The 26,506-nt window shown below is 41.3% G+C and overlaps 1 protein-coding gene across 3 annotated transcripts in view; it reads left to right on the top strand.

Moving 5' to 3' along the window:
- The window catches only part of PALLD (palladin, cytoskeletal associated protein), a 270,815-nt gene that overhangs the window by 86,570 nt on the left and 157,739 nt on the right, over window positions 1-26,506 (top strand). For all 3 annotated transcript variants that reach the window (XM_048509988.1, XM_048509987.1, XM_048509989.1), the window contains 6 exons: window positions 5,410-5,588; window positions 7,302-7,362; window positions 9,190-9,295; window positions 10,935-11,009; window positions 11,637-11,778; window positions 13,303-13,326. In XM_048509988.1, the coding sequence (XP_048365945.1) occupies window positions 5,410-5,588; window positions 7,302-7,362; window positions 9,190-9,295; window positions 10,935-11,009; window positions 11,637-11,778; window positions 13,303-13,326 (587 nt within the window). The remainder of the gene's footprint in view (window positions 1-5,409; window positions 5,589-7,301; window positions 7,363-9,189; window positions 9,296-10,934; window positions 11,010-11,636; window positions 11,779-13,302; window positions 13,327-26,506) is intronic.

Here is a 26,506-nt window from a genome sequence, read left to right as displayed (position 1 = left end):
TGTCAAAGGGAATTTCTCTTCATTGCCAACAAAGTTTGCCATAGCTTTGATCCACTATCTCTTCTTGTTTTTTAAATTATATCCTACCTATATACAGCAAACAACTGTGGGGCCAGGGCCGCTCTCTGGTCCTACACAGCTGGGTTAGTTTTAAGAAAAACTTAGAATTAGCAAACACCCAAGAAACAGTTTTGAAACAGAAGATAAGTTTACTTCTGAGACTAGCGAAAGCATATAATTCAATCTGGCCAGGGTGTCACTCTTAAAGGTCAAGGAGGCACACCCTTTGCTACAAAGGGACCAATTTTATTATAAGAGCACAAAAAACATACAAAAAATTATCAAAGCACGTCCACATTGATACAATGTATCATAGTTCAAACCCTATTGGTCAGATCTGTCTTTTGTCACAATAAGACATCCCCTTATTCTACGTCAAACGCTACATGCTGTTTGTGCGTGCTTTCTCTCTGTGCATATACAAAGAACTGCCATAAAAGCTAGCTCACTGTCTTCAAGAAAAACCCATTCTCTTAGTTTAGCTCCCAGAGATAGCTATCCCTAGGCTATGCAGCATTCCATAGGCTCATAAAACTTTCCTTCTGCCCTTCCCCAGTTTGAAATGTTAAAACATGATTCTAAGACTTATACAATGATTCTAACAATTATAGAATTATAGTAAAATACTAATACATGTGAATATCTCTCATTATCATTTGTGTTCATTTAACTATATAGAAAAACACTTTGTAATTTAACTAATCACATTCATTTCTAACCCAACAACCTAACCAAGAAAACAAGGTCATATAAAATGCATCTGTCTGCTGTCACGTAGGCCCTCAGTGCCAAGATGTCAAAGATGTTATCTGTAGTTGCCTGCATCTCTGCTAGCAAGCTGGTAACATGCCTTTTTGACCTGTTGCAAAACTGCAGGCCTTGGTCACTTACACAGAGAACCCATTTTGATTCATTGCAAATCCTTGGTTCTATGACTTCCCATAATTCTTGATTAATACAATTTATACACATTCTGGCCCGTTCCCACACTACAAATCCATTTTATTTGAATTCCAAGCCCAGCTGAACATAATTTTTGTATTGAAATATCAACCTGATTGCTCAGCTGTTGAAATGTGATCAATTTTTTTGTAGGTTTGATTGACAGGCAACAATTTACATATTTAATAAAAATATTTTACGTTTGTTTATTCTGAACATCCTACCATTTTATAACTTCCTAACTGTTCTCTGCCCCTCATCACTAAAATATTGCACTAATCAGGAATACTAGATCCATGGCCCATCTTTACAGTATTTATTTTTGTGTGACACAGTTTTTGTTGGACACAGTAATACACAGGGCAGCATCTCTGTCTTCCATAGAACAAAATCTTGCTCTGTAGAATCCATTCTGCTGTCCGTCTACAATAGGAATAGCCATTGTAGGATAGAGAAAAAGATAAAGTGGACCTAGATCACTAATGTTGCCAACCTCCAGGTGGGTAAAGCGCAAAAAAAATCGAGTAGCGCAATCTGTGGAGTGCCCAGAGTTCTCCAGGAATTACAACTGATCTACAGGGTACAAAGATATGTTGTCCCTGGAAGAAAATGGCAGCTTTGGAAGAAGTATTGTATGGTATTATATCTCTGCTGAGTTCCCTCCTTTCCCCAAACTCTGCCCTCAAGAGGAACCACCTCTCCTAAATCTTCAGGAATTTCCCAAGCCAGAGTTGGCAACCCTATAACAGCCCAAAAATACTGGCCGCTCAACTTGCAAAACACTTTCTTATTTGCAGGCTTTCTCTTTGGAAAATGAGGCCAAGTAGGCTACTGAGTAAACAAAGTATTTTGATTCTATGCTGAACTGATCTATTTTCTCTGGACACAACATAGGAACTCGCTGGATTTTAATTACAAGGAAGGAGTGGTAGAATGTTTTAGTTCCATTGTCAACATTTTCTAGCCGTAAGGCACGTACAGTTTATCCTTCTGGATAGGGAAATTGTATACATAGTTTTCATTAGCATGAATGGAAGTCGCTTTGCCTTCCTAATCCTTTTGTGTGTTGATTAGAGGAGGCACTGTTCTACTCTGGAGTCCATTTTAAATAGAAATAAACATTATTTCATTGTATATTTTTGCTGAGGCCCATATCCTAGTTTTGTTAACGAGTGTTAAGAGAATTCTCTTGATTACCCTTTACCCAGTTTCACCATGAAATCCAATGATCCATTGTTATCCGTCACTTTAGGAATTTGGAGTCTGTGTCTAATCAATTTGAAGAGAGCTGGGGCAGGAAAAGAGGTTCTGCAAAGTTTCATAATTACATTATGTAGATTCTCAGAGGCGGACGATGCCTTCCCAAGCTTCCTATTCTCCTGCTAAAGCATTACCCCATGGTGCGTGACATAAAGCAACTGCAAAGGCTGAAGTTGCAAAAGGGTACATTGATTTCTTTACAAAGAGAAATGAAAGAGAAGTACCTCGCTTAATAGAGAAAAACAGGACTCAATGGCTTATCTAAAAAAGCAAATGCTGGGGAAACAATTCTTCTCCCATAACAATGCTAGTGTTAACTTAAATGAAGAAGGCAGAAATTAATTTTAGAAAGAGTGCCATATTCATCTGTTTGCAGCCATTCCTATTTGGGCTACTTGCATTTGATGTCTGGTCCAAGGTCAGATTTAAGAACATACTAGCACCTTTTGACTGACACAACTTAGAATGTGACCAGTCAGGAATTGCCCATTAACAGAAATGACTATTCTGAAATTGTAATTCTATACCCAGGGAAAAAACCCCAATTGATTTCACCTGTGCTGGTCAGGTATTTTGCTAGACCCATGTAACAGATTATTGCCTGAACATCTGATCACATCTCAACATTTATCAAATGTTTTGTAATTTTACTTTGCTTTTAGAAAGTAGCCATGTTGATCTGTTGCAGAACATCTGGATTTTTGTCTAGCAGCACCTTAGAGACCAACAAGATTTACTTAGTGAATTTTACTTAATGTGCAGATCCTTCCTTTAAGTTTTGATTGTACACTGTGAATTCTGTTGTTAGTGGTCAGACTTGATATATGGATTGTCAAAGGCTTTCACAGCCAGATTCAACTGGTTGTGGTGGGTTTTCCGGGCTGTGTGGCCGTGGTCTGGTGGATCTTGTTCCTAACATTTCGCCTGCATCTGTGGACACAGCGTGTAACAGACTTCCCTCTGTAATGGGAGCCCCTCGGGGACAGGGCGGTATAAAAGCTGAAAGTATAAATAATGCACCTCTGAAGATGCCAGCCACAGATGCAGGTGAAACATTAGGAACAAGATCCACCAGACCACAGCCACATAGCCCAGAAAACCCACCACAACCAGTTGATATATGGAGTTTAAGTCTTCAAGCCACATAATCATTAAAGTATTATTGCTCGTGTACATTTTTCTAATAGGCTCAATGAATTATGAGATTTGTGATCTTAAAGTTATAAAACAATTGCCCCTAATTTCATTAATATGATTAGCCAGGTATAAAAAGTGGTGCAGAAGTGGGTTACAGGCTCCCATTACTTTCCTATTCTAAATGGGAGACAAGGTGGTGGTTATTTTTTTAAAAAGCAAAAGATGGAGAGTGCCTTAAAGCCTGCCAGTACCCATTCTATTTTTTTTAAAAGACAAAGAAGTAAGTCTGAAAATGCAAAAATACTACTGTAAGTGACCTCTGTGGATTCTTTTTTACATTTTTAGGGGCACAGGGTGGGTTTCAGAGCTACTAAATATCAAGATAACATCTCAGCAAGCTGTGTTTTTAATACTGACTTCCTCCTCCAAATTAATATTTATACTTTTCAATGGCAACCCTACCTAAAGGGTAAAATTTTTCTAAATATTTCATGAACAGAAGAGGCAAATTTAAGATGAACGATGGATCTGAGCATTTGGTACATAGTTGATCTTCTTGGAATCTCCCATACCAGACTTTTTTTGTTTGGAAAAGGAAGGGCCTGGTCATTAAAAATGAGTTATAAGTCTTGTGTGAGAAGTGGTATCAGTGTGGTCTTGTAACCTGTCCTGCTTACATTAAGCTTTAAAACACTGAGGATACGATATACATCATAGTTGTGCCAGTCAGGTATCTGCAGGCAAGAATCAAACACATGTGCTAGTAGAGTCATAACAAAACTAAGAAGACTGATAGCTTCCATGCCTTGTGACAGTGAGACCTTTGTAACCTATTTTCAGCATAATTCAAGTTACTGTTTAAAAAGATTACGATTAAGGACATAGTTGAAACTTAGCAAAATGTTAATGGTCCACATGGATGCATACCATTCCAGGGCATTCTTGAGTAGATACACTGCAATGTATGAAGGAAATCATTTCTTTTATTCAATGCAGTATAGTATTGTGGTATTTCTAATATGTCTTGTAAATGGTAAAGTATATTGATCAGTTTAGACAAAAGATGTTTCATGTGAAGGAAGATAATTTTTGCATAGTTGCTTTAATGAATAAACTTGCTTATGAATCCAATCACCTTCTCCTTTTTATGGATATGTGCAGCCAGGAGGCCTCCCCCCCACTGGGGGATCACGTCAGAGCTTGTGGTTTGATTCCCATATGGGGAGAAGACAGAAACACTCAAAAGTGTTGGAGCTGAGGCTGGGAGGCCTCTCCCCTGCCAGGGGATCATGCCCGAGGCCAGGCCTAGCTGCGTGGTGAAGTGGCCTCTCCTCCGCTGGGGGATTGCGCCAGCACCCGAGGCCGGGCCCAGCTGTGTGGCGGGGAGGTCTCTCCCCTGCCGGAGGATCGTGCCAGAGCTTGTGGTTTGATTCCCATATGGGGAGAGGACAGAAACATATAAAAGTGTTGGAGCTGATTTTTTGTCCTGCAAGTTGCAAAAGGGGTGATAGCTGATGAGCTATCCCGGACAAGATCCTTCTGTCCTGTTCCTCTGAGCATTGTCTAAGTAGGAAAGAGATAGGACTGTAGACCAGTGGCCATGTCAGACAGTTGCTGCTATCTGCAACATGTCTGAAGAGCAGCAAACCTAGAGAATTACATGTCATCGATCTTTAAGGTGCATATCTGAAACCTGAGGGAACTGGAGATCCAGATCCCACCTCAAGTTGAGAACCAGGATGAGGCTCCAGCTACCAGGCCCGCCCTCTACTCCATAATCTTATTCGGCCCCTTCAACCCACATTTCTACAGCTGGTCGTCAGCCTAGCACAGTAGCCCAGCATGGCCCAAGCTTCTCACATAAAAAAATATGAAAAATGTTTTTGAAGTAAACAACTACTTCTGCCACTAATCTCTCCTGTGAATCTTCTTATATAGCTTCCTGTTCTTTTAATAATTTTGCACTTTGTTTTTAACACAATTTATTCTTTCTTTTTGTATTAATTACAGGTGGTTCTGTGAAGGAAAAGAACTAAAAAATTCTCCTGATATTCAGATCTGTTGTGAAAACGAAGAACTCCATAGATTAATCATACCTGAAGCCTTTGAGGACGACACAGGGCGCTATTGTTGTCTTGCCTCAAACTGTGTTGGCTCTGACTCTACATCTGCAGAAGTATTTGTTGAAGGTGAGAAAACATAACAGCCAATGAGACCACATACATTATACGCATTATGTACAGATTCCAACAGATCTGTAGAAATAGCCTCAACATGTGAAGGGATACAAGTTGTAGGAGGATGTATGTAGCTTTATGTCCCTAGCCTCCATGTCTTAACCTGGGAAATGTGATGAAAGGTGATCACTGTGATTCTATAGGGCTCAAGTTGTCTAATATTTGTCATGAAATCTATACAATTATGGTATCTTGGTACAGGGTTTCAAAACCTTTTAAAACAATGACCAATTACACACAAGGCAACTGCTGCATGATCGGGGCAAATATGCATTGACGCAAGATTTCTTGTATGATCATGATAGCCTTTATTGGCATTCCAAAATACAATAAATACAATAAAACAATAAATACAATAAAACAATAAAACAGTAAAACAATTGTCCATAAAAGACAGATAGTTACTGCAGCCATTCAGAGTCTCATCAATAGTTTAGTCCAAATGGACTCATCAAAAGTGCCATTCCTATACACCTCTCCACAGACCAGACTGAAAACCCACCAACAGAGCCCAGGCATCACAACAGCATACAGTATCAACACTCCACTATAAAACACAGAGTTTGTTAGAGTGGCACCTATCACAGAACAAGGGATAGGGGGCGAGGAAATGAGCAAACAATTGATTTGACTCCCATAGGTTGCCACAGCCTTCAGTTGTCACTCACTCCATCTAGCAATCAATAACAAAACTACGACATCCCTCAATGAATCACCCACATTTGACTTTGGGTGACCGTGACCGTGAACCCAAAGGTTGCTGGCAGAGGTAGGCACTGTGTGCCAGTAGCAAATAAGGTTAATGTACCGGGCAGCATTGTTGTTGTTATGGATAGAATTAGCAATCCTAATGCAAGCTTTTTTCTAGTATCCATCTAGCTGCTAAAGCTAAGGCCTATAATCTTTAAAAGATATTTTGCTATGCTTTCGCAGAAGTAAGGATTTCTTGTATGGATGTATTTCCTCAAGCCCCACTGTCACTTTCTTCCACAGCAAGCAAGACCATTTCTATACACTCCTCCCTGTTGCTGACTCCTTCCTGCTTCTCTAAATGCTTGTATCGATACATCAATATGGTAATAACAGAAAGCTGGCTTTTGTAAAGTAACAGGACAAGCCTCTCTTTCTGGCTCTAGTTCACCTCCCACACTCTGCTTCTGCTCTCCCCGATTATTGGGATTTTAAATGCCTGGCAATTAAAAAACTTTTTTTCCAACATGCTTCTATTTTAGAAACTAGCCACCTTCTTGCAGCAGCAGCAAGAGAGAGAGAAAGAGTGAGTTTGTGTGTGTGTGTGTGAGTAGGAGAAAGGAGGGGAAAAGTTTATCAGTGAGATCTGTGCCTTTTAAGGCTGTTGATGAGTGGAGTTATGAGAAACAGCAAAAGGAGAGGCTGGTTGACACTTCAAGAAGCAGCTGCGTGGCAGGCACTGGGCTGCCTCATCACATGTAAACAGAGAAACGCAAGGAGAGTCCTCTGCAAGCCCACTGCTCAGAGAAGAGTATCAGTTTTGTTGAATTGGCCAGTGATTCAACAAAAAAACTTTCAACAGGTGAATGTTTATACTGCAAATGAACAGTTTGTTTTTCTTTAACTTGAAGTCTTTTATTGAAGTGTAGCTGATGACCATGATGGCATTAGTTGTTTTTGTTTGTCTGCTTGCAGGTACCAGTTCATCTGATTCTGACAGTGAAATTTTCAGCTCAAACTCTGGAGCCATGCCACAGTAAGTGTGCATAGCAACAGCCCTGTGTTACACTCCACACTTCTCGGACAGTCTGGAGGGATTACTGAAAAGCTATTCTGCTTCACTTCTTCTTCCTGCAGTCACTGCATACAAAAAAAACTACCTATGTTAGTTAATGACAAGGTCATGTTAAAATAATTCATTGAACTTTGGACATGGGAAAACACTCCTGGGTATCTAGGGGATGGGGGAGGAGGGTCTCAAGCCCCAGGCACCACTTCTTTGGGGGTGCATTTGAAACTCCTCCCCAACTGCACTCCAGTCCAGAACTCCCCACAGAGTTCAGAACTGGGATGCAGTTGAAGGCTGGCAAACCAGGTTCACCCCGCCCGCAATCTCTACGCAATCTAGGTTGCAGCTTAGAGCAAGATGGATCCAAGCTGGGACTCAGCCAGGCTCAAACAGGCCCTTGCTGCATTCATCTCCATGTGGAGATTAGGTGGGGAAAGCCCCACATTCAACCTCCACATTGAGATGGGGGCAGTGTGAACCCGGCTGGCCCTTTCACAGTCTCCACATGGAGATTGTGGGCAGGGTGACCCTAGCTGGCCTAGTTCATAATCTCCATGCGGAGATTGCAGACAGGGTGAACTCAGCTCACCAGCCTTCCCCTGCAGGGGGCACACCACCTGGGTTAACGCCAGGTGCCATTTTAAGTAGATACGCCCCTGGGGAGACAGTTGGATTTTCAATCAGAGTGTTTGTTTGGATTTCTGGTTAAAAAGTCTGTGGTGGCTGAATCTTTGAAGTAAATTTTATTTGCAGACACAAGTCAGGAAGCTTTTCTGTACTGTTATTCATTTCAGTTAATGTCACTTAATTCTATGTAGCAAAAAGCATTCTTATGTCAAGTTACACCTGAATTTCTGCATATCTGAAAGACTGTCAGTAGCATCAGTAATATATCTTTGTGAGGATTTTTAATTTTTATTTTAATGTGGTTTTTTTTGTTTTGTTAAGGAAAAAGGACAAACCTTTTCATATATAAAAAGTTCAGAAAAATGAGAGTAGATTTAACACTTTAGTTTATACTGCTGCCATGATAGAATAACCAACGGAAGCCCTTCTAGTTCCCTTGCTCAGCAGCTGCTTTTGTCTGTGTTGCTGTCTCTAGACAATGGAGAGAAAGAGAAGTAATGCACATCTGCTGACAGATTAAATCCCCTGCTTCCTGAATGGCAGTCCAACAGCCCCTCAATTTATCCTGATAAATTGTCCAAAGGATAAAATTAAATAAGATAAAATGGTATGAATCACTAGTTGAAAGCCTTGGAACCATATCTGACAGCTTACAGATTAGTAGTACCCTTTTCCAATAGACAACCCTGAGGTAAGAGAAATGTGAAGAAAAATTGGTAGATGGGACATTGGCACTCCATTGTGCTGAATGTGTACTTGTGTCTTGTCCTCCAAGGTGAATTCTTTCACAGTAACACTACTTTCTAACAGGACTATATGCTAACCTGTCTTCTCTCTCTTCTCTTTCCATGTGTACAAGGGAGAGGGAAATAAAATTAACATAACTATCAATATGGTCAATTCAGATCATGCCAGTCATGGGAAAAACTTAGTCAAAACCCATATGGGAAGTTCAGCAACTCATATATAAGAGCAAGTCACCTTTAATGAGAATCAGTGGTGGTATGCCAGAAAGTCAAACCCTGTGCATACAAGCAACATGTTGGTGGATGCACACAATTGCATTAATAAATGAAGATGGAACTGGAAGCTATCAGTGGTTTTCATAGGCTGTCCATAGGAGGGAAAAAATCATAGGAACATTGACATTTTTTCTTCTTTATGCAGGGCCCAGAAGAAAAGTACTTCTGTTTCTTTAACAATAGGATCTTCTGCTCCGAAGGCTGGGATCACAACAGCAGTAATTCAACCTATCTCAGTGCCTAATCAGCAAGTATGTGGATGTCACATTTTAACTTAGTTATGTTCTTGGTAATTCATTATAGCACAGGCATTTGTAAATAAATAAAATCACTTGCAATGATTGCAGCTTGAATTCCTTGTTAGGTACAGTTGTTCCATAAACCCGTTCCGAGGAAACAAAACCCTTATTTTGTGGGATGTGATTTTAAAAAAAACTCTGCCTCCATCCTATCCAGTCCTTCATACTAGTTAAGGAAGCTGCTGGGTTTATTTTAGAGGCATCAGAAATGATACAATCTCTTGCACCAATCTGGAAATTTCAGTCCTTGTAGCAGGAGCCCCCATCATAGCCTTTGCTTTGCCAAAAATCCCAGGGGGCTGTGCTGATGTCATGAGGGGCTGTCTCATAAGCTCCTCCCATGTAGCCTAGAAATATCAATATTAACAGAGCAGCAGAGAAGAGGGTATAATGCAGCAGCTCCTGTGTCACTAAGGTAAGGCCTTGTTAAACCTTTGGACACTTTTGGAATTTTGAGAATATTTAGCAAGTACTGCAGCAAAATTGCTGCCAAGAGGAATGGATCTAAGCGCAAAGTATTGAGAGACTACACAAAACATGACAAGGTTCCAAGCCAAGCATCCTCCCATAACTGAGTCAGCTGTTTCCAAATGGGTTATCTCCAAAGATGATGCCTCTTGAACTCTTCTGTACCTCCTGTACCAGTGAAGCACAGGAAAGCCAGGGTTGCCTCTTTTCTTTGAGGATGAGATACTTTGGGTGAGAAGCAACTGGGTAACAGAAAATGTAGTGGCTAGCAAACACCAAATCAGGGATTACTGGAATTACATTAAAGGCATTTTGGTCTTACAGTCTCGTCTGTATTCACTTTTCTCTTATAATTCTTGAATAATTTCCACATTCTCTTATTAGAGATTATCATTTGTACAGCATCAAGCTCTGGGTTCATACTAATTATTAAGTAGCTGTAGCTGCATAATTAATTTCTTTGAATAAAACATTCATGAAATAAAATAAAAATTTAATCGCAAGATCATATTCTGTGCACTCTCTTTTAAAGTGGGTTCAATTATCACAGGCAGTCGAGTAAATTCAATATGGTTTTTGTGTGTTTAAATGGTGTTCACTTTTGAATTTCTATAAGTTGCTTTACAAATAATTTGAATGGAAAGGTAGCATATACATGATTTAAATAAATTATGCGTTACTTCTCACATATGTGTTCTAATAGTGATAATGCCTTCTTATAATGCAAGGCATCTTTCCCCTGATGAAGAAGCGCCTCTTGCATCAAGGGAAAGTTCCTTGCTCAGGAGGTAAGAGTTGCCATCAGTCAACAATATCTGTGCAATTCAGACCTATATCTGTCCAAATTGAGCAGCTTTGGGGCAGATGGTTTGTTTGTTTATTTTAATCCTTTAGAGCCAGTAACCTATCTCTGTATGAAGCTTTAAAGTTAAACATACAATGAAAAGAAAAGTTACACAGTAGGAAATGTATGAGAGTTTAACGCCAAGTACTAGCTTTAAACAGGCAGGTGCTGTGCTGTTTTGGTATTGTGTGTGTACATAGACTAGTCACTAGACTATTTTTACATGCAGTATATTATTACTAATGATACCCCTGTGTCCTGTCTCTCTCTTTTTTTTAGGTCCAAAGTCCTACTTCATACCTCTACAGATTAGATGAATCTAAACCCAGCCATGCTGTGCCTATTTTTACAAAGGTCTGGTTTCTACACCGAGATTCACATTGAATAGTTACAGGATCTAATAGCAAAAAACATTTCTAGCGCATAGATCACATAAAGGTCACATTCAAAATTAATGCTGTTCCTTTTTTGTATTGATATTTTAAGAAAAGCTTTTTCTATACTTTTTTCCTGTTTCACATACTATAGGAGACAGAGTTTATGTATTTTAATAAATTTTTGTACTGATTAATTTTATGTTTATAGTTATAAAATTCTCATCATATGAGTAACAGTGAAGATGTATCCTTATGGCCATCTTAAATGTACAATGTACCTGGAAGGTCTCCTGAATAAATCCCAGTGAAATAAATGCGCTGCTCTTGTTCACTTCCACATGAATTGTCAGTGTCTCATGGTAGTTTTCATTGTGCAGGTAACGTGACCACCCCACTATGATTTATCCCTATGATAGTATATGAACAGCCCTCAGAAAACCATGGATTAAAAGCATCTTACAGATTAGACAGGGAATGTTTATGCAGATAGCTCAATTCTATGTCCTCCCTGTTGCCATTGAATAAAACAAGAGTAAAAACTAGAATAACACTTGATAAAACGTTGATAGCAGGTCCAAATAAAATGCATTAATGGAATTTCCAGGAGCTGCAAAATGCAACCACAACTGAAGGACAAGTAGTTGTGCTTGAGTGCAGAGTGAGGGGACCACCTCCCATGCAAGTCAGCTGGTTTCGGCAAGGAACTGAAATTCAGGATTCCCCAGACTTCAGAGTTCTTCAAAAAAGTAAGTGGCAGTATTCTTCCTATTTTAAATAGCCGTGCCACACGAGAAACCACAGGAATATATCCTTTAGTATTGTTTTGTTATACATGACTGTTTCATTTTTTTTAAATGTAGAGCAGTATTCTTAATTTTATCTGCCTGTAGTTTTAATATCAAAAGCTGCTTTCAAATGTCAAAATAAGCTGCAGATGGTTTGCAATAAATTCTGCTTAGTGTCTCAGATATAAGCAATCAGTCATGGGCTGTTTCCATATTTAGATTCCCCACCCTCTCCCCTGCCCAGTAGGAGGCCTTCACAGTATTTGGGAATATCTTGATGATGTCAGGACTCATCTGGCTTCCCCCTCCTTCACCTTGAGCCAGATCAAAAATAAACCTTCTTTGATCCAGCTCAAAAGAAGAACTACAGAGTGGCTACAGATGTACCCAGATGTTCCACTCAGAGTTGCTAGGGGGAATAGCTAAATCTTCAGAACAGAAGAGCTAAGTTCTGAATCTCTTCCCATCTTCAGCTGTTTACAGGGGATTTTTCCCCTTTACAGCTGAGCCACATTGTATGGTTATGCTGTGGCTCAAGGCGAAAAGGAGTGCTGAAATCTTGTCATATCTGTGCAAATATGATGGAGAAAAGTGGTAGGAGCTGTAGGGGAGGACTGGTGCCAGTATATGTTAATATTGTTCCAACTGCACTTGCTTCTGCCATGGGAGGGGGCATATTCTTGCACTTTTATGTGGAAAGCAGTCCCAGTTTGTACATAAACCCTACTTTGCCTGTTGGTTGTATCTTCCCCACATCCCAAAAGGAAGAACATCTCTGTGACCAGGTAGCTGTAAGGGGTGGTGGTGATACTCAACAAAGTGTGGTTTATAAAATCAGACCTCCCAACATGCCACAGGTAGTACAAACCAGAGTTGCCAGCTCTCTGCTGGCAATACCTGGGAGACTGGCAGGGTCAAGACTTACCCTAATGCTGATGCTGCAATTTCACTTTTGGCTATGTAGCTGGAAGTGATATCACCACATCAGAGGATGCTCTAGGATTCATCCAAACTCTACAGTAAAAACTTACAGGGTTTTGGATGAATCCTAAAACATCCCACAATGTGTGATGTCAGTTCTGGTTGTGTAGCGATAAGTGAGATTACTTCATTGGAAGATAGCCAATTGCTCCCCCATTTCTCCCCGCCACTATTTTGAGTGCTCTAGGGGATAGGGGATTGTTGATGGGCAAATAGCAACCCTAATACAAACTTTAGCTAACAAACCAGCAATAAAACCTTTCCAGAAATCCTGGTTTAGGGCCAACCAATAAGCTGAGGTTTCCTGGACCACCTGCATTCAGAAAGCCTAGCTAACTGGAGTTTGCTCAAATGCTGGCATATTGTGTAGTCTGAGTGCAGTCTAGTACTGCTACATTGAGACATACTCCTAAGGTTGTTGAGAGCGACTGATTTCTGACCCATTTTGTTCTTTCCCTCTTTCTTCTCCCTCCCCTGATACCCATTGGATGATGTGATAAGCAGAGCCTAGATCTGCAGCTGAACCTGGTAAGCATCTTGTGAAAGAACGACCTTTTTGTTCACTCACCCTTTGTGTTTGTACTAAAGCTAAACAGTGTAATGTTTCTGCAGCAAACTGGTAATATGAAACCCCCTCCAAGGCAGTCTATTCTTTATTACAGACTTGAGATTCTACTATCCTGCACTTTACATCAGTTCCTTTATTAATGAAACAGCAAATTCCATCCAGGCCAGTGTGGGGAGTCCCCTCCCTCCGGATAAACCTTTTAAGCTCTCGTTCTCTGAAATGGAGCAACTTGCAAGTTAATGAGGGCAGACTGTATCCACAGTTTCCATCGCTGAAACTCTACTGGCATGTTTTGGATAGTACCAGACCACTAAATGCTAAATTTCCACTTCTCAAATATGCATTATGCTAAATATAAGCAGAACTATCTTAAAATAAACAACCATTCCCAGTTCAGTGTTATTATTCCAATATATTCATAGGGCAAGACACGCAGAATTAAGTGAGGATAGAGCTGATTCTGCTTATTTTCGACTTGTTTTTGTAAAGACCATCTTGCAATTGTGTGGTTGAGTTTTCCATATATTCTGTCGTAGTAATCTGAACATGAGTTCTCTTTTGCTAGGTTACCTCTGTGCTTCCAGTTTAGTGAGCAGCCTAGCTACAAGGCTCTACTCATATCCCTTCTGCTTGAACAATTCAGTTCCTTGTCTTTGGTACCTATCAATTCAACAACATAGCAGTGGTGCTATAGGACCAGAAAATGCCTGAATGCAGTAATTCCCTGCATAGCTCATACCAATTGTTCATCTTCCCTACAACCCTTGGACACCTTCCTTGAGAGTTTTGAAGTGCGGACAGCAATTGTGATGGTCCAAAATTATACCAGTATGCTAGAAGCACTCTTTCTATTCCACTCCCCTTCAGATCAAGAGTTGAATTTTCACCCAGTATTGTCAAACTCCTCTTTGTAGTGAGGCCTTGGTGGTAAAATGGTGGGATGTTGTCAGGGAAGGATTTGAGTGTTTGACTAATTTAAAAGTACTGAGTGGACAGCAGAGTTTCAAAACCCAGAACTGATCAGCCAAACAGAGTTTGAGGAAAGAAATAGTACAGCACAGCAGCATACTTCCCAGTTTTCCTCCAGATGTGCTTAGCAGGTGGAAGACAAAAGTGAAGAAAATTGATGTTTTAAATAAAACGTGTGTTTAGGCCCAGAAGAGCTATCTGTATAGCCTGTGGAGACTGTGACAGCAGATGTGATCTAACTAGCAATTTTAAACAAATAGCATAGTCACTGTGATGCAATTATATCTCTGTCCAATGTAAATATTAAAAAATGAGGGCCAGAGATACCAACAGGTTCAATGTATTCGGTGTGTAAACTGGCTCAGCTCCCAGACCCTACCTTTCAAATAAAGGTGTTGAGAAATTTTATGCAGCAGAAGCTTGATGGAGTGTTACACTTCAAATAATTTGATTATCTGTCTCTGTTCTTTCTTTAAAATATCTTTGTCCCTGGGTACATTTTTACTGTTATTGGTGACATAAATAGAACAGGGAAGCAAAAAGGAACACTTTTATCTCTTCATCCGCTAATCCTTGACAGTCAGCAAAAACATTCTCAGATGGCCATTCACTTCATGCTAACAAGCCAGACATGGCTGTCTCAGGAGAAGAAAAAATAGCTGTTCCTTCTGGATTCATGCACCTGAACAATTATGAAACAGGTTTTTCTTGTCACTGTTAAGTTGTATCTGCCTAATGTGTTTTACACTCCTTTTTCTGTCTAGACGGAAATCAGCCTGCATCACTAATCTCTTCAGACTGTTTTGAGAATTAATAGCTAGTCGAATTACTTAAGGCCAAAATCACAGTTTGTCAAATTACCTGCTCAGTACTACCTTATTTTGACATTTTGACTTTATGCTGATTGATTCCTTTAAAGAACAGCCTGTTTAGGAAGGAGGAAAGAAACCAGTAGAATCATTTGCCAGCTGTTGATGCTTTGGCCATTACTCAGCTGTCTGGAAGCAGCCACAAAGTATATTGAATTTCTTTAAAACAATTATCTTCTGGTATGTAAAAATACTAAAGCCAGGATTTTCTTGGAGGGGGGGAATGTTTGATTCTGGTTGGTCTTATGGGAAAGACACAGACACTCCTTTTAAATGGTATCAGTCTGACAGGGCAATTCTGAACAGAGTTACACACTGAGTTTAGGAGAGGGTAACTCTCTTTAGGATTGCACTGTCAAAGAAGCATCGTAACATTTGTTCAGTTATTCTCATTCAAGCTGGGTTCTTCGTCCCTCAGCTGTACAAAAGAGCCTTGAGCCAAAGAGAATCCTACCTTGGATACAAAGACTTTTCTTTATAATGCCAGTAATCTGAGGCCTTTTCCTCATATTACTTTGTGGCTTAGGACCCACTACAGAGCTATTCCTTCTTTCAGCATGAAAGTAACATCAGAAGCTGTCAAGTACATGGCTTTGGTTCCAGCACCAGCATTTTCCCCTGTCAGCACTCTTCTTGCTTCATAGAAAGCAGGTATTAGTGTGGGGTAGGGGGAGGCAATTCTATAGGCTCCTGCCATGCAGCCTGGCATTCTGGCATGAAGTTCACGTGGTAGGAAGGAGCCATGCCAGAGCGACTCAGATGTTGCAAAAGTAGCACAAGACGGAGACTGCAACGGAAATGTAACCTTTGGATGACTGTGTATGAAGAGCGTGGGCCTAGTTCCAGAACAGCATCAGCTAATGTCAAAGGATGGAAGTCTTATCACAGAACTCTGGAAAAGGAATTGTACCAGCTCTGTACAGTTCAAAAAGCAGTAGGAGCTAGAAACCAGCAGCAAATTTGGTTTGATTGCTTCACTGAACAGAACTGTGATAAAACCTAACAACAACAACAACAGATTAGTGAGGGAAAATAATCTTCTAACACTATGTCACTCTGGTTTTGCTGTAGTTTTTTACTGGACTGCAGTACCAACATGTTTACAGTACATTGAACTCTGGGGAATAATTACTTTTGGCCTTTTTGCTTCTCCATTGCCAGTTACCCTTTAGATTCTTCAAGCTTCTCTAGATTTCTTTGACCTCCTTTCCGCACACATCCCGCACATAACCCTGAGTTTTTCCTATAGGAAAGAGAACAATTCAACAAATAGATGAAGATAAAGAAGAAGTTACTTTTTCGGCAGATAAGGAAACTGAAGTGCAAAATATAGCTTGGAGATCAGATCCAAGAGAGAGAAAGTTCAGCAGGAAATAGGAGGCTACAAAATAAATCTGGGAACACCTATAGTAAATCTTGAAGCAGCAAACGTGTTCTTTGCTGATAGACAGAAATATTTACAGTTACTTTGTGTATATGTCAGCTGGCGCATGATGACAATTCCATAGAAACAACTGATTCTTGTTTTCAGTATAGCAATTTACCAATTTAGCTTCATGATAAAATTCCCTTGCTTTTAATTGCTTTTAAATTTAAGTCATATTTTTGAATTAGTAATAAATTTGTGTATGTATCTTGTTTCCATTGCAACGTAACCTATTTTGCATCCAGCACTCCAGTTGTTCGGTTTACAATCAACCTGAACCCAAGGCCTGCTCCTATTATTGACTCAGAATGTGGTAGCCATTGTTTTTATCTGGATCAGTCTGTGTGAAATCTGGTGTAGGAAAATGGCTGATAAACACTGAATTCAGGTTGGATTAACTTTTGAACAGTACTGTGCTGTTGTGATGTTAAAAAAATATCACAAAGGCAACCAAAATGATTAAGGGGCTAGAGCATCTTTCCTGTAAAGAAAGGCTAAAGTCTCAGGACTTTTCAGTTCAGAAAAAGACAGCTGAGGAGAAACATGATAGAGGTGTAAAAAATTAAGCATAAGGTGAAAAAAAGTGACTAGGAAGAACTTTTTCTCCTTCTCCCATAACAAGCATTTGGGAGCACCCAACGAAGCTGTTGGGCAATGATTTAGGACTGAAATACTTGTTTACTAAACAAGTAATTAAACTGTGGGATTCACTGCTAGTGAAAGTATTGATAACCATAGACAGAGATGGCTTTAAAAGGGGGTTAGAGATTCATAGTCCATCAACAGCTACTATCAACAGAGATAGCAAAACTCTGAATACCAGTGTTGGGAAAGAATAAATGCCGTGGCCTCTGTGCCATGTTGGCCCTTCTAGGTGACTGCTTGGATGCTGTGTGAAACAGGATGCTGGATTAGATGAACCATGGTCTGATCCAGCAGGGCTCCAATTTTCTCAAGAGCCAGTCCAAACTGAGCAAGTGGTGGCAGCATGCTAAAGACTGGCGGTTCTTCAGTTTGCCGCAGCCATAACTGATATAAACTGACAACTTGTGCATGCAGCTACACATGCAACAGAATTCCAAGGGCTGGAGGTTCATTGGGTAAATTATTTCTTCCTTTTTTTCACCTTAAACCATTGGATTGATAGTTTCTGAAGTGCAGGTGAATGAAAGGAAAATGGAATGTAAGAATCCATTCAATTGTGTGAAGCATTTGAAAGGGGAGGCCACAAAATTAACTATCATCTAGAGACCAACAAAATAGTTAAGCAGGCCTTCAGTTCAACTGAAAGTATGCCTGTTCTAGCTGAAGAATGACAGCTGCCATGAATAGATAGTTAGAATAGGATCCTGAAGGTCAGTGAGCTTTTGAAAAAAAAATTTCAATTAATATTTAGAAACAAAGGCACAAACAGAAATGCAGTTTAAACTTCCTGCAAAGGAATAGATTGCAGAGTTAAGAATTACCAGATTTTTTTCTCTACAAATGTTTCTGCCATTTAGTTCTTATGTGACCTTTCTACTATGTGAAGTGCTGACAAATGAGTCAGTGAAATGTATCCTCTGAAGCTAGCAATGCCATTTCCTAGTGAACCTGAAATCTTAGTGTGGCTTAGCACATTATACAACAACAGAAATGAAGGATGCACAGGTGGTTGGCTATCTCCTTGTTTGCATTTCTATTAAACATAGAAATGGCTTGTGGATCTTCCTTCTAGAGCTGCCAGAGCTGTGTATCCATATTTAAATTTGTGCATCTCATTGACCTACCAGATGCAGTGGCGTTCCTGCCTAGGGACAGGGGGTACCCTATGTCCCCGGGTGCCCCCATTTGGTCACGTGGGGGGGCGCCAACATTTCAGGGTCGTTTGTGTTTTTTTAAATTTTTAAAGTGTTTTTTCACGTTCCGGCCTGCAGGGGGCACATTTTTAATGGTAGCAGCACCAATATTTCAGGGTACCGTCCAGAGACTGTCCTGATGATACCACCCAAATTTGGTGATGTTTGGTTCAGGTGCAGCAATGTTATGGACCCCCAAAGGGGGTGCCCCCATCCCCATTGTTTTCAATGGGAGCTAACCTGAGATGGGGGCTACCCATTTGAGGGACCATAACTTTGGTCCCCCTGAACATAACTTCAGCAAACTTTGGTGGCATCATAATAATAGTTAACAGATGATACCCTGAAAATTTGGTGTCACTTCAGTTTAAAAAATAATAATCCCCTTCCAGGCACCCCAAGAAATTTGCCCAAGATTCTTTGTTTTGCAGTGACTTTGCTCCATTGTAGCCAATGGGGAATTTCTGAGTGTGTAGGCAGGCTGCACATTTTTAAAGATAGAGGCGGCAGACTTTCAGGGTGGCTCCAGGAGGGCCTCCTGGTAATAGCATCCAGGTTTGGAGACCTTTGCTTCTGGGGGTCTACACTTTATGGGCCCCCAAAAGGCTTATTTTTTCCCCCGCTCCTGCACATGAAAGCCTGTGGGCTGAGTTCTCTCAGAACCCTCTCAACTCCCCCCCCCACTCCAGAAGCAAAGCTCACCAAGCTTGGATGCTATTACTCAAGGCCTCTTGGAGCCACCTTGAAAGTCTGGTGCCTCTATCTTCAAGCCCCTTGGGGATGGGGCGGTTTATAAATCGAAACAATAAATAAATAATAAATAAAAATGTGCAGCCTGCCTCAGAAATTCCTCATTAGTTACAATAGAGCAAAGTCACTGCAAAACAAAGAATCTTGGGCAAATTTCTTGGGGTGCCTGGAAGGAATGTATTTTTAAAGCTAGTGACACCAAATTTTCAGGGTATTATCTGTTAACTATTCTTATGATTCCACCCAAGTTTGGTGAAGTTATGTTCAGGGGGACCAAAGTTATGGTCCCTCAAATGGGTAGCCTCCATCTCAGGTTAGCTTCCATTGAAAACAATGGGGATGGGGGCATTCCATTTGGGCATCCATAACTTTGCTGACCCTGAACCAAACATCGCCAAACTCGGGTGGTATCATCAGGGCAGTCTTTGGATGATGCCCTGAAATCATGGTGCTGCTAGCTTTAAAAATGCACTCCCTGCAGGCCGAAAAAAACACCAAAAATACCCTCCAAAAACCCAAATACCTTGCATTCGTATTTGTTCATATTTGGGCAGGACATAATCGGACAATTTTTGTCCAAATGTAATAATCTCTGCCCAGAGATTCCCGCTGAATCATATTTGTTTCTATCTGAATTTCCAACCCTCAAAAGTGATGCTGTTTCAGGATGGTGGATCTAATTCACCCCCAAACAGCATCACTTTCACTTTTAGCTTATCCGGGGACCCTGTGATTCTCCCTTTTAAGGTAGGCTGGCAAGAAGAATCTGAGCTCCCTACGTTTAAGCACCATTGAAAGTGATGGTGTTTGGGGGTGGATTCCACTGGAGGTGTTTTGTGAGAGATGATGCTGACATTTGTTTGATAAATGTTTTGCTGGGGGTGATTTGTGAGAGATTTACATGCTTAATACCCACTTGCACTGGCTTGTTGTTTCTCAGGCTAACAACCTACCTCATAGGGTTGTTGTGATTAGGAAATTAGGAAAAGAGTTGGTGGGGAGAGAGCCATGTATGTTTTGATGGGAGTGGGAGGTGTTTTGTGAGCTGGTACAAAAAAATCATTGTTTGGTCATGGTGGGGGAGGGTGGCCGCCCATACGCTGGGGGGGGGCGGGCGCCAAACTCAGGTTTTGTCCCCGGGCGCCAGTATACCTAGGTACGTCCCTGACCAGACGTTACACTAGCTTTACAAAAACAGAATCTGCAGGGTGCTCTTCACAAATTTCCTATGAGACAATCCCACATGGCTGTGGGAAATTTGTGAATCCAGCAGCCACATGGGCTGAACAGGTTGGGTCTCTCCAACATAATAGGCACCTTCATTTCCAACAGCTGCTGATCAAGTTGTGAAAACCCAGACAAGCTGCCCTGCCTAGATGGTGGTGTATGTTGGGTCAGTGGCAGAGCAACTACTTTGCATGAAGAAGAAGAAAAAGAGTTGGATTTATATCCCCCCTTTCTCTCCTGCAAGGAGACTCAAAGGGGCTGACAATATTCTTTCCCTTCCCCCCTCACAACAAACACCCTGTGAGGTAGGTGGGGCTGAGAGAGCTCAGAAGAACTGTGACTAGCCCAAGATCACCCAGCTGGCGTGTGTGGGAGTGCACAGGCTAATATGAATTCCCCAGATAAGCCTCCGCAGCTCAAGTGGCAGAGCGGGGAATCAAACCCAGTTCCTCCAGATTAGAGAACACCTGCTCTTAACCACTATGCCATTGCTGAAGACGGTCCCACATTCAATCATTAGAGAACTGATAGCGATTAATGTGAGAGATCCCTATCTGAGACTCTCGAGAGCCATTATTTGTCTGAGTAGAGAATATTGACCTTGATAGACCAGAGGGTTAACTTAGCATAAGGAAGCTTCATGCCTTCACATGCAGCTTCATTACAACTCATGTATCTATTAATTCTACGTGTTGTGTTACCATAGAAATGTCATGTATTTCCTCATCCTGCCTGAAGAAGCCAGTAATATAAGTGTGATTGGGAAAATACAAAGCTTAATAGAATGTCCTGCAGGTGAAAAGTTAGTAGTGGGGCAAGCTTATACACAGGAGGATACAATTTGGGGGAAACAGCAACCTTGTGTGTATGTATCGTTGTACAATTCCTCCCTTAATCTCATGTGTCTGTCTCCTCAAAAATCAAGCTGTTCCTTCTATGTGAGTGGATTAATGGTAAAATGCACTCATAATTACTCAGATTGCTTAATATGAAGTGTCAGCAAGATTTTTTAAACGTCTGATATGGAATTTTAAATACATGTAAAAAATTTACAGGAGTGACCTAATACTATCTACTGTTCCAGTTTGGTCTTTTCTGTGTCTCTGGCCATTTCCCCACTGAGAAATTAAACCTATATACAACCAGGTTGCAAAAGAATTGGCAGTTTCACCCTCCCCACTGCAGTGTGTGTGTGATGAGGACATCCATGTCTATCACACTTTCAAACAGTGCAGCAATCCCCATGATTGTGCAATCGAACACGCGATCTGCTCAGTGGCTCTTTCTTCCTAGTCCTGATTGGCTGTTGCGCTGTTTTTTTTTGGGGGGGGGGGGAATTTTTAAAACTTTTTTTTGCGCAGCCACGTCACCATGCGCATGTGTAGATAGGATGGTAGCTGTTTTTCACACTAAGCTACGTTTATGTGCTGCTTCGGTACTCTTCACCCATGCAGCTGTGCTGGCACAAAGTGTAATTTTAGTTTACAATTGAAACAGAAATCATGTTCCACACAGCCACTGTTCAATATAACCTCTGTAAAACAAAAAAAGGCTGTGCGCACTTCGCGCACAGCCCACCGCAATCTGATTGCCTGGAAGGCTCCGCATCACTCCCTACAGCAGGAAAAACACATCTAGATTCAAACCCCAATTGTCCCCACCGATCTGGATTTGGCGTGGTTTTTTTTAAAAGGTGCACTTTCATGCAGGCTCTGAAAAAACATGTGATCAGGGGGAGAGGGAATGCCAAAACCGGGATGAATCTGTGTTCGGCGATCAGGCAGTGGGGAGTTCTTGCTGAAACCTGGTTATTTTGCGTGAGCATCATGTGATTAATTGACTGTGGGGAATCGACCTCCATTAAAACTGAGTTATCTCAGGTTTCTCTCAGAAATCCTTTTTCTGCCAGAACCTTTTTTTCTTCTCTATAACATAAATTTCCAATTATAGCATCATTCGTGGATTTAAATTACAGTAGCTCTGATCACCAACAATTATTTTTCCATCAAAAGGGAAGGCAAAGATCAAAACTGAAAATAAAATCTGTGGTATTGTCAGACTTTTAGTATGATGCGTTTATATCCCAGTTAATGCATATTTATTTGTGGATGTCCTTTTAAATTCAGTAGGTCTTCTCCGCTTAGATTGCTTTGTTCTAGTTCGGCATACAAAACTGGAACATGGATTTTTTATTATTATTTGTACTTTTTAAGCATACCAAAATGACTCCATCCCTTGATTGTCACTGTCCAGATCCTGGCTTTCTTCTGATCTTTTGCAAACCTGGTTTTACATAATATTTTGGTAAAGATCACATGTAAAGCAGTTTGCACACTGTGGGGACAATAAGGGGGCATTTTTACAAGTCCTATCCACAGTAGGGCTATTTTCCTTGATTCCCTGCAGCCACCATTCTCTCCCCATCAAAGGACTTTTTCTGGTTCTTAACAATCAGTAATTGGTGGAGTATTAATGCTATAGTGATTCAACAATCACCTTTTTCTCTTAAATACCTGAAAATCCCTCCAGTGATGTGGAGGGAAATGGTAGTTGTGATAAGCAGAGTCAAGCAAAGTGCAAGAAAAACTTCCATGTGCATGTTTCACCAGTGGCATTGTGCCCACGGGGCAGGGGGGGCGCCATGTCCTGGGCGGAACTGTGGCAGAGATGTGGCCGGGCCATTGAGGGGGTGTCTCAGGGCAGGGTAGGGGCAGCTGACGCCACGGCAGGAGCACAGGACACACACGCGCCCCAGACGTAGTTTCCTCTCACTCCGCCTCTGTGTTTCATTACACCTTCAAATGCACAGAGGTAATGGAACATCCACCCAGCAATTTTCCCAGCAGTTCCCCCAGCATCTGAATCAACAATGAGGGTGGCACAGACAAGTGTCACTGAGTAGAAGCAGCAGTAGATGCTGTCACAGACCGTTGTCATTAAAGCAACATGGATAAGTATAAAAATGTCCAAAGTTCATTCCCAGGATAACCTGTGTGTTGAGGCAAAGTATGAGCCAGCCCCAGCGCAACACAGTGTTCTTGTTAACTAGATGAACTGACTTAATCCACAAGCTTTCCCTTTCTCTTTTTGATACTTAGGATTTAATTTTTGTTCCAAACTAACAATGGTGTTCTGTTGTGACCTTCTTGGCCAGATTAGGGTGGTTACAGAACATAAAGAGGGTTTCAGTTGCTGCCACCCAACCGTGGAGCTCATTTCTCTTGGAGAATCACCAACACTTAAATCATCTTTCGAAAGTATGAGACCCTTTCTAACAAATCACAAAAAGGGGGTGGTGGTTGAGAACAAGCTGGCACAGGTTGAGCTTCAGAGTGCCTGCAATGCTTTTGTTTGGTATAAATTTGATTTTACCAGATTCTTTGTGTAGTTTCTCTTTTGCTTTATTGTTTCATGCTCTGGACATTTAGGTCAGAGTAACTAGCATTCAAGGTAATACAGGTTACATGTATTTCCCATACAAATACAATTAGCTGTTTGATTAGTTGGTGTGACATAAGTTGATTGCTATTGAATAAAGGTTGCATAGTCATACAGGCTTTGGTCTGGAGATCTCACTGACTTAATTGATGCTGTAATTATAATACTGAATTATTCCATCTTTTAGATTTTTTTAAAAGTTAAAGATGTATAGGCAACTTGAACTATTTTTAAAAATAAACCTCAAAGTGCTTGTGGTAGTACATGTCTCATCTTTGCCAGAAGGACCTGTTTCCTGCCACACAGACTACTTAGCTGCTTTCCAACATGGCTGTCCCAAGAACATGAATAAACAGGGAAAGCAAAGGCTAGAAGAAGGCTGAAGGAAGCAGGGCTGGAGGAGAGCTGCTACAGATGTAGTGAATGGGATGCTGAAGGGGTCCAACTGAAGTTGTGAAGGGAGAAAGAAATGGAGGAAGAGAAGACTGATTCCAAGCTGGCAGTTAGAACTGAAATAAGAGCACCCAATCCTGGGAGTTGGAAGCCACAGCTTAGGACACAGCTAGAGTTGCTAAACTTTTCTAAATAGCAGCTGTGGAGTATGGATTTGGTTTGGGGGCCAACACAGGCAAGAGATGAGACAACTCTTTTTCCCATGAAAGACTGTTTTCCCATCTGGTGAATAGAATCATATGAATCTTTCTAGGGTGATTATTCAACAATTGGGACATTATCACTGAAAAGGCCCTTGCTCCAGTGGTGTAATCCAAACATTTTAGTAACAGGTTCCCATGGTGGTGGGAATCAAACTGGCGTAGCACCAATGGGGCTGGGCGGGGCATGACGGGGGCGTGGCTGGGCATTCCGGGCGGGGCATTCCGGGGAGGGGCTGTGGCAAGGACGCAGTCACTGCGCGGGTCCTTGGGCAGGAAACAAATACACACAGGCGCAGGCTGCCATGCACGCCGGTGCACCTCCTGCTAGACTGCTTCAAGTTCTGCGCGCTACTGCTGAGAGGAGGGGCGTAACTAAGGCAAAAATCACGTGGCAAAATCACCAATTAGTAACCCCCTCTCGGCACACACAAATAATTAGTAACCTACTCTCGGAAACCTGTGAGAACCTGCTGGATCCCACCTCTGCCTTGCTCTGATAAACATATCAGGTTTATGTTGGGTAAGGCCCTGCATCTACTTTGGTCCCATTTAGAGGTTTCAAGGTCAAGACTTGTGCCTTAACAGTTCCCAGGTACAAATGGGTAATCAAAGCAGTTATTTGAATATTGAAAATGATCAGATGGTTGCAGTCCCATTAGTAACCTTGTTGCCACATTCAGAACAAGTGGAGCTTCCAGATGGTTTTAAAAGGCAGCCCTGTGGACTAAGCACTGCCATTATCAGCCTACTTATTCGCTTGACTATTGTTTTTTATGATCTTTTGTCTCTCTTTAGGAGAGCTGCAGCTGGCATGCTACTCATTATAAGCAGAAGAGGTACTTCATAACACTAATATTATCTGAGCTACCCAGAATAAGGGACAGGTCTAACAGCACCATTAAATCACAAACCTGTTTTTAAGTGCAACCCTTTCCAGGGTAGGTTGTATACAGCCTCCCACTACAGGAACCAATTCCTAGCTGAAGTTCTATCTTGTCCAGATTGAGATTCAAGATGCCAGCCTTTATGTCTCTCATTATTGATTTTAAGTACTTGTTTAACACTCCCTTGTCATTCCTGGCACAGAAACTGGAGAGAAATAGAACAGGGTATAATCAGAACACTGATGCCACATCACCCTGTGGTATCATGTGGATGTTGAACAGCCTAGAGGACAGGTTATAGCCCTCTGGATCATCATAGCACAGGAACTCTGGTGCTGGACTTCTCCCCAATATGACTACTTGACCTTTGTCTCCGAAGCAGCAGCAGAATAACCAGACAAGTGGTCCATCAGGTCTGTGTGATAAATGGCCAAGGAAGAAGAAGAGGAGGAGTCTGGATTTATACCCTGCTTTTCTCACCTATAAGAAGTCTCAGAGTGACTTACAAACTCCTTCCCTTCCTCTCCCTACAACAGACATGCTGTGAGGTAGGTGGGGCTGAGAGAGTTCTGAGAAAACTGTGACAAACTCAAGGTCACCCAACCAGTTTCATGTGTAGGAGTGGGGAAACAAATCTGGTTCACCAGATTAGAGTCCATAGTTTATGTGTAGAAGTGGGAATCAAACTTGGTTCTCCAGACTAGAGTCCACCGCTCTTAACCACTACACCACACTGGCTCTAGCAGAGCCAACACAATTTGATTATTTTGCTGATCCAGTAACAAAATACCTAATTTGATTTACACATAAAGAGAATCTATCCTGGATGACACTGCATAAAGTAATCCATTGTGTGAAACTACTAACATTCTGAGAAGTCCGCCTATCTCGGGAAGAACAGAGGTCTTGCCTATTAATTGTCTGGCCTGATTGTTCCCTGGTCATCATCTAGAGCAGATTAAGATCAGTGTGCTACAGGAATACCAGCCCACATTTTTGTCATGTTCCACAGACTGCACTGCTGCCAACAGAAACTGTTCTTCTGTCTGAAAGGGAGAAAAAATCCTATCACAGCCCTTTTAA

This window comes from Sphaerodactylus townsendi, linkage group LG10 (genome assembly GCF_021028975.2).
Source record: "Sphaerodactylus townsendi isolate TG3544 linkage group LG10, MPM_Stown_v2.3, whole genome shotgun sequence".
Taxonomy (NCBI): Eukaryota; Metazoa; Chordata; class Lepidosauria; order Squamata; family Sphaerodactylidae; genus Sphaerodactylus; species Sphaerodactylus townsendi.
This window is presented reverse-complemented; position numbering and strand designations above follow the sequence as displayed.